Source organism: Sphaeramia orbicularis, unplaced genomic scaffold (genome assembly GCF_902148855.1).
Source record: "Sphaeramia orbicularis unplaced genomic scaffold, fSphaOr1.1, whole genome shotgun sequence".
NCBI classification, from domain to species: domain Eukaryota; kingdom Metazoa; phylum Chordata; class Actinopteri; order Kurtiformes; family Apogonidae; genus Sphaeramia; species Sphaeramia orbicularis.
The window spans coordinates 128648-137500 of NW_021941474.1; the positions used below are offsets into that span (position 1 = coordinate 128648).

General features: G+C 45.0%; 1 protein-coding gene across 1 annotated transcript in view; it reads right to left on the reverse strand.

The window, feature by feature from the left end:
- LOC115415929 (glycine receptor subunit beta-like) overlaps positions 1 to 8853 on the reverse strand; it is a 34932-nt gene that overhangs the window by 16393 nt on the left and 9686 nt on the right. The window contains exon 4 of the mRNA XM_030129612.1: positions 8492 to 8718. Coding sequence (XP_029985472.1) covers positions 8492 to 8718 — 227 coding nt within the window. The remainder of the gene's footprint in view (positions 1 to 8491; positions 8719 to 8853) is intronic.

Sequence of the window (8853 nt, forward strand, 5' to 3'; positions counted from 1 at the left end):
CCTGAACCCATACAGACCTGAACCCACACAGACCTGAACCCATACAGACCTGAACCCATACAGACCTGAACCCATACAGACCTGAGCCCATACAGACCTGAACCCATACAGACCTGAACCCATACAGACCTGAACCCACACAGACCTGAACCCATACAGACCTGAACCCATACAGACCTGAACCCACACAGACCTGAGCCCATACAGACCTGAACCCATACAGACCTGAACCCACACAGACCTGAACCCATACAGACCTGAACCCATACAGACCTGAACCCACACAGACCTGAGCCCATACAGACCTGAACCCACACAGACCTGAACCCATACAGACCTGAACCCACACAGACCTGAGCCCATACAGACCTGAGCCCATACAGACCTGAACCCATACAGACCTGAGCCCATACAGACCTGAACCCATACAGACCTGAACCCATACTGACCTGAGCCCATACAGACCTGAACCCATACAGACCTGAGCCCATACAGACCTGAACCCATACAGACCTGAACCCACACAGACCTGAACCCATACAGACCTGAGCCCATACAGACCTGAGCCCATACAGACCTGAACCTACACAGACCTGAGCCCATACAGACCTGAACCCATACAGACCTGAGCCCATACAGACCTGAACCCACACAGACCTGAACCCATACAGACCTGAGCCCATACAGACCTGAGCCCATACAGACCTGAACCCATACAGACCTGAGCCCATACAGACCTGAACCCATACAGACCTGAGCCCATACAGACCTGAGCCCATACAGACCTGAACCCACACAGACCTGAACCCATAGAGACCTGAGCCCATACAGACCTGAGCCCATACAGACCTGAACCCATACAGACCTGAACCCACACAGACCTGAACCCATACAGACCTGAGCCCATACAGACCTGAACCCACACAGACCTGAACCCACACAGACCTGAACCCACACAGACCTGAACCCACACAGACCTGAGCCCATACAGACCTGAACCCATACAGACCTGAACCCATACAGACCTGAACCCATACAGACCTGAACCCACACAGACCTGAACCCATACAGACCTGAACCCATACAGACCTGAGCCCATACAGACCTGAACCCATACAGACCTGAGCCCATACAGACCTGAACCTACACAGACCTGAGCCCATACAGACCTGAGCCCATACAGACCTGAACCCATACAGACCTGAGCCCATACAGACCTGAACCCATACAGACCTGAGCCCATACAGACCTGAGCCCATACAGACCTGAACCCATACAGACCTGAACCCATACAGACCTGAGCCCATACAGACCTGAGCCCATACAGACCTGAGCCCATACAGACCTGAACCCACACAGACCTGAACCCATACAGACCTGAACCCATACAGACCTGAGCCCATACAGACCTGAGCCCATACAGACCTGAACCCATACAGACCTGAACCCATACAGACCTGAACCCACACAGACCTGAGCCCATACAGACCTGAACCCATACAGACCTGAGCCCACACAGACCTGAGCCCACACAGACGTGAACCCACACAGACCTGAACCCACACAGACCTGAGCCCATACAGACCTGAACCCATACAGACCTGAACCCATACAGACCTGAGCCCATACAGACCTGAACCCATACAGACCTGAGCCCACACAGACCTGAGCCCACACAGACCTGAGCCCATACAGACCTGAACCCACACAGGCCTGAACCCACACAGACCTGAACCCACACAGACCTGAACCCACACAGACGTGAACCCACACAGACCTGAACCCACACAGACCTGAGCCCATACAGACCTGAACCCATACAGACCTGAACCCACACAGACCTGAACCCATACAGACCTGAACCCACACAGACCTGAACCCATACAGACCTGAACCCACACAGACCTGAACCCACACAGACCTGAGCCCATACAGACCTGAGCCCATACAGACCTGAACCCATACAGACCTGAGCCCATACAGACCTGAACCCATACAGACCTGAACCCATACAGACCTGAGCCCATACAGACCTGAGCCCATACAGACCTGAACCCATACAGACCTGAACCCATACAGACCTGAACCCACACAGACCTGAACCCATACAGACCTGAGCCCATACAGACCTGAACCTACACAGACCTGAGCCCATACAGACCTGAACCCATACAGACCTGAACCCATACAGACCTGAGCCCATACAGACCTGAGCCCACACAGACCTGAGCCCATACAGACCTGAGCCCATACAGACCTGAACCCATACAGACCTGAACCCATACAGACCTGAGCCCATACAGACCTGAACCTATACAGACCTGAGCCCACACAGACCTGAACCCATACAGACCTGAGCCCATACAGACCTGAACCCATACAGACCTGAGCCCATACAGACCTGAACCTATACAGACCTGAGCCCACACAGACCTGAACCCATACAGACCTGAGCCCATACAGACCTGAATCCACACAGACCTGAGCCCATACAGACCTGAGCCCATACAGACCTGAACCCATACAGACCTGAGCCCATACAGACCTGAACCCATACAGACCTGAACCCACACAGACCTGAACCTACACAGACCTGAACCCATACAGACCTGAGCCCATACAGACCTGAACCCATACAGACCTGAGCCCATACAGACCTGAACCTACACAGACCTGAACCCATACAGACCTGAACCCATACAGACCTGAACCCATACAGACCTGAACCCACACAGACCTGAACCCATACAGACCTGAACCTACACAGACCTGAACCCATACAGACCTGAGCCCATACAGACCTGAACCTACACAGACCTGAGCCCATACAGACCTGAGCCCATACAGACCTGAACCCATACAGACCTGAGCCCATACAGACCTGAACCCATACAGACCTGAACCCATACAGACCTGAGCCCATACAGACCTGAGCCCATACAGACCTGAACCCATACAGACCTGAACCCATACAGACCTGAGCCCATACAGACCTGAACCTATACAGACCTGAGCCCACACAGACCTGAACCCATACAGACCTGAGCCCATACAGACCTGAACCCATACAGACCTGAGCCCATACAGACCTGAACCTATACAGACCTGAGCCCACACAGACCTGAACCCATACAGACCTGAGCCCATACAGACCTGAATCCACACAGACCTGAGCCCATACAGACCTGAGCCCATACAGACCTGAACCCATACAGACCTGAGCCCATACAGACCTGAACCCATACAGACCTGAACCCACACAGACCTGAACCTACACAGACCTGAACCCATACAGACCTGAGCCCATACAGACCTGAACCCATACAGACCTGAGCCCATACAGACCTGAACCTACACAGACCTGAACCCATACAGACCTGAACCCATACAGACCTGAACCTACACAGACCTGAACCCATACAGACCTGAACCCATACAGACCTGAACCCATACAGACCTGAGCCCATACAGACCTGAACCCATACAGACCTGAGCCCATACAGACCTGAACCCATACAGACCTGAACCCATACAGACCTGAGCCCATACAGACCTGAACCCATACAGACCTGAACCCATACAGACCTGAGCCCATACAGACCTGAACCCATACAGACCTGAGCCCATACAGACCTGAACCCATACAGACCTGAGCCCATACAGACCCAGTGGTACTTTGGGTCAGTTCCCAAAGGAATTTTCCTCCATATTTAACCTTTCTTCAGTTAATGAAGATCAGTGTCCTGTATCTATGTACAGTATATCTATAGCTCTATATATCCATATCTCTATATATCTCTATCTAGAAACTACAACATTCCCTACTGGACTGTTGACTCTGTCCTTCTGCTCTCTCCTCATATATTCTAGACCACAGGTGTCAAACATGCGGCCCGGGGGCCAAAACCAGCCCGCCAAAACTTTCAATCCAGCCCGCAGGATGAATTTGCAAAGTGCAAAAATTACCCTGAAGATATTAACAGTCAAGGGCAAAAAACTCAAAAATAATGGCATAATAACCTAGAAATAATTACTCAAAATGTTCTTCTTTAACATGGGGAAAAAAAAGACATTCCTATAAATAATGGCAACACCAATGTTTTCTCTTTGATTTATTGCAAAGAACATTAAATTCTGATATCCTTTAACCATAACATGTCAATAACTGGAACAAATATGAACAATCTGAAATATCTAAAGAAAACTAAGTGTAATTTTGACAATATCCTGCCTGTTTTGTGCCTTGGTAGATCTGATCTGTAATGAACAAGGAGAAATCATAAGTTAAGGCAGAATATTGATAAAATTGTGCTTATTTTTCTTCAGAAATTTCTGTTTTGTTTTTTTTTTTAGATTATTCACATCTTTTTTGTTTTGGATAGTTTGTAAAATGTAAAAATTTCATAATTTAATGTTCTTTTTTTACACTGAAAAATATGAAGTTGTTATTTATCAGTTATTCTGTTATTATTTTACTGGTCCGGTCCACTGCAGATCCAGTTGGGCTGAATGTGGAACCTGAAAGAACATGAGTTTGACAGCCCCGCTCTAGAGTTATTGAAGTTGTTTTGAACTTCAGAGTCTCTTCACTATTGGTTGTGGGTCTTGGATTCATCTGTACTGTTTTCTTTTGTCCATTTTTCTTTTGTTGGGGTTTGTTTCGTCTCTGTTTTCATCTGTTGGGGCCTCTTCTTGCCAGGTCATCATTGTAAATGAGAAACTGTTCTCAATTGATTTTACCTGGTCAAATAAAGGACCTAGAAAAGCACTCGGAGAGCTCAGACCTCCGCCAAGGCAGATCAGTGCCCCCCCCCCCATCACCACCAAAATGTAATCATTTGTTCCTTGTGCCAGTATCAACATTCCCTGAAAACTGAGTTATCTTTAGGGCTTCCCATTTTTGGGACTTCTTTTCCAATCCAGCTCTTAATTTGACCAGCTAATCTCTTATATTTCAGTAACTCCCAAAAAAATTTTGCCCCAAACCGTACAGTTTTAGACCCCCCCCCCCCACACACACACACACACACACACACACACCTCCATCTTTAGGGTGTCCGTCAGCCCAGTGCAGAAAACCCATTTTTCAGTGGAAAATCCTGCATTTGTGGGTTAGTTCTGCCATATCTGCTCATGCAAATGTCATATTAGAGGTTTGGGGGATGGAACTGTCATTTATGAAGGTCTACAATCATGTACAGGTCAAAGGTCACATGATCTTAGACCAGGTCAAGGTCATTTGACACTGAAAAATGGGTCCAATCCCAGGTGTTTGCAGATTTCTTTCTGTCCTAGTCTTATTTCACAGATGTGCACTCAGGGCTTTGACTGGAGAACATCTGATCCTACAGTACCCATCTGGTACCCTCCCTTTAATGCACTTCAGCAGGTACCAGGTTTCCTTTTCCAGAGAAGGGTCACACATTTTCAGAGTAAATCTGCCCAGTCATCCTGAAGGCCAAACACCCAAGAGTAGTGAAGAGAAGAAGGTGAAGCCCCCTGGGGAAGGAAAGAGAGAAGGAGGAACTGCAGATGAATGGGACCAAGTGACTGGTCCAAAACTGAATGCTGTTCCAGCCACTCACCTTCAAGGGTACAGATCACTGCGACCTGGTCTAAAATCATGTGACCTTTGACCTGTACATGATTGTAGACCTTCATAAATGACAGTAGCATCCCCCAAAACCTCTAATATGACATTTGCATGAGCAGATATGGCAGAACTAACCCACAAATGCAGGATTTTCCACTGAAAACTGGGTTTTCTGCACTGGGCTGACGGGCACCCTAAAGATGGAGGGGGGGGGGGGTCTAAAACTTTACAGATTGGGTGGACATTTTTTTGGGGAGTTACTAATATATAAGAGATTAACCGGTCAAATTAAGAGCTTGATCAGAAAAGAAGTCCCAAAAATGGGACGCCCTAGTTATCTCGCTAACAGACAAACAGACAAACTCTGATGAAAACATGACCTCTGCCGTTCCACTCAGCAGAGGTCATAATAATAATAACCAGTGTCTATTATCTTTATCTCTGTATAACTCTATCTCCCCAGTACTCTGATGTCTTCACACATGTATACAGGTTAATCTGATTGATTTATTTTTACATCTGTGCATGTGTAGAAAATCTATATAAATGGAAGTTCCACAGCCAATATAGATAAACAATGAAATGAAAGGAAGGATAATCGCAACATGTGACCTATTCTGTAGTCTTATTAGCTCCTCCCACATTAGGACAGCTAACGCTGACACTGTAGGTGTTGCCATGGTAACAAGATAAGACCGCATGTTTAGAAAATGACGAAGTGTACGTCTGACGTCATAACATACGTACGTACTCTGAAAGAACTCAAATAATGGACGTAAACATGTCAGCTTTTCCCATGATCACATTTCTGAGGTGACTGTAAACGCATCACATCTGATTATGGTTATTATGGGATTAGTTCAGTTATGGGATGTCTCTGGTCGTGTAAAGGGGCTCAATGACTGTGTCCAGACCAAGGTCCTAATAGTTTTGGATTTTTCATTCTAGTTTAGTTTTATTTAGTTTGGACTTTTTTTCTCTAATTCAGTTCATTTTAATTTGTTTTTAGAGCAGGTTTGATAGTTTTTATTAGTTTTTGTTATTTTCTAAATGCTTAGTTTGAGCATTGATTTTAGTTTAGCTGTAGTTTAGTTGTAGTTCAGTTGTAGTTCAGTTGTAGTTTAGTTGTAGTTCAGTTGTAGTTTAGTTGTAGTTTAGTTGTAGTTCAGTTGTAGTTCAGTTGTAGTTTAGTTGTAGTTTAGTTGTAGTTCAGTTGTAGTTTAATTGTAGTTCAGTTGTAGTTCAGTTGTAGTTTAGTTGTAGTTTAGTTGTAGTTTAGTTGTAGTTCAGTTGTAGTTTAGTTGTAGTTTAGTTGTAGTTCAGTTGTAGTTTAATTGTAGTTCAGTTGTAGTTTAGTTGTAGTTTAGTACTCTTAAAATGACTCCCATTAAATGCTCAAATCTGTTCAGTTGTTTTCATTTCATTGACTCCAAATGTGTTGGAACACGTTCATCTCTCAGACCAGTTGGTTCAGAATCAGTCTGATCCCAGATCAGTGGACTGGATGTTGTTCACTTCTCCTCCATTCCCGTGTCTGTGTTTGTTCATTCCATCTCTGCTCAGTGCATTTGTCCGTAGACGCTCAGCGTCCATGCACTTCAATGGGACTGAGTGGAACTGCTTTTTTCATTGACTCTAAACTGGACAATAATTGGATAAATGACACTGTGTTGTCCCGCCCCCGGACGCTCGGCGTCTCTGGGGGTGAATGGAGCTGTGGGCGGAGCTCAGCCGGGCCGGACGCCTAGCTTCTGCATGCCAATTGGAGGACGGGTCCAAAGGCTGAATCCCGTTTGATTGACAGCTGTTTTCAGATGTGCTCCTTCACTGACACAGTTCAGTTTAATACCGTCACACATTCTGCTGTGGAATCACACAAACCAAATGAACTGTTCATTTACTGACCTGGAAGAAAACACAACCACTGGACTAACTGGTACACTGGACTGAAGGGACACGTTTACTTGTTTAGTTGGTACAATAAGGTCACTGAGCATTTTCTGAAAAAGGAACGGAGGACGAATTTATGTTGAAACAACTGGACTTTTTTTTGATGTAAGCGACAGTGAGCTTCAACTGTCTGAAAGAGCAACAGACGACACTGGTGTGGAACTGTAGGACTACAGCTGAAACCCAACAGAACAGATGGATCAGCTGGAAATGGATCCAAACACCAACACAGACCAAAGAAAACAGAATTTACAACAGAAATGACACTGATACAGGAAATAGACTGGACCAGTGGAAAGATGACCATATCCGATCACCTTAGAGCTGGAGTTGGTCAAGATTCTAATAGTTTTAGATTTTTCATTCTAGTTTAGTTTTATTTAGTTTTTACTTTTTTTCTCTAATTCAGTTCATTTTAATTCGTTTTTAGAGCAGGTTCGATAGTTTTATTAGTTTTCATTTTTTTCTAAATGCTTAGTTGTAGTTTAGTTGTAGTTCAGTTGTAGTTCAGTTGTAGTTCAGTTGTAGTTCAGTTGTAGTTCAGTGGTCTCTTTTCTCTTCTTCTCTGTGCTCCTATTCAAATCAATCCCAGACAGGACTCTGCTGCTTTAGTCTCCATGTTTCCAGGTAGAGTGGGGACCAGAAGACGACTGGAAACCACAAGTGAACACAAGTGACGGAGCAAAAAGTGTCGTATGGAGACAGCACAGAAAATTGCTGGAGGGAAATAAATCAATTTTGTATCATTCCGACATTGACAAAGACGAAAATGAAGGGAATTTTATCCATAATTTTTATCCGTTTTAGTTAGTTTTGCAAACACACAATACAGTTTCAGTTATCTTTTTTTTTCTTTTAATTCTAGTTTTTATTTCAGTGAACGAAAATGTCTTTGCAATTCTGTTTTTTTTGTTAGTTTTGGTTAACGATAATAACCTTGTTCCATACCTCATGCTGATCAGGATGTCTCCATTTCTGAAGATGAACAGGAGGATGTTGTCCTGTGTAACATCATGGAAGTTTGCATTTTTCTCATTAGCAAAGAAAAGGTCTGGTTTCCACAAACACTGGAACATCTTGGGATCAATAGTTAGAGAGTCACTCTTAAAATCAGCAGGAAGTCGTAAACGAGGATCATTCCATCTCTGACGAAGAAATATATTCACTCTGTAGTCCTGTAGAGACATAACAACTATTAGAACGTCAGCATAAGTGATATGACATCACAGTTAATTACAACTGTACATGTGCTGGGAGGTAGTCCCACAACACTGGGACATCAGTATATGAAGATGATGAGGATGAGGATG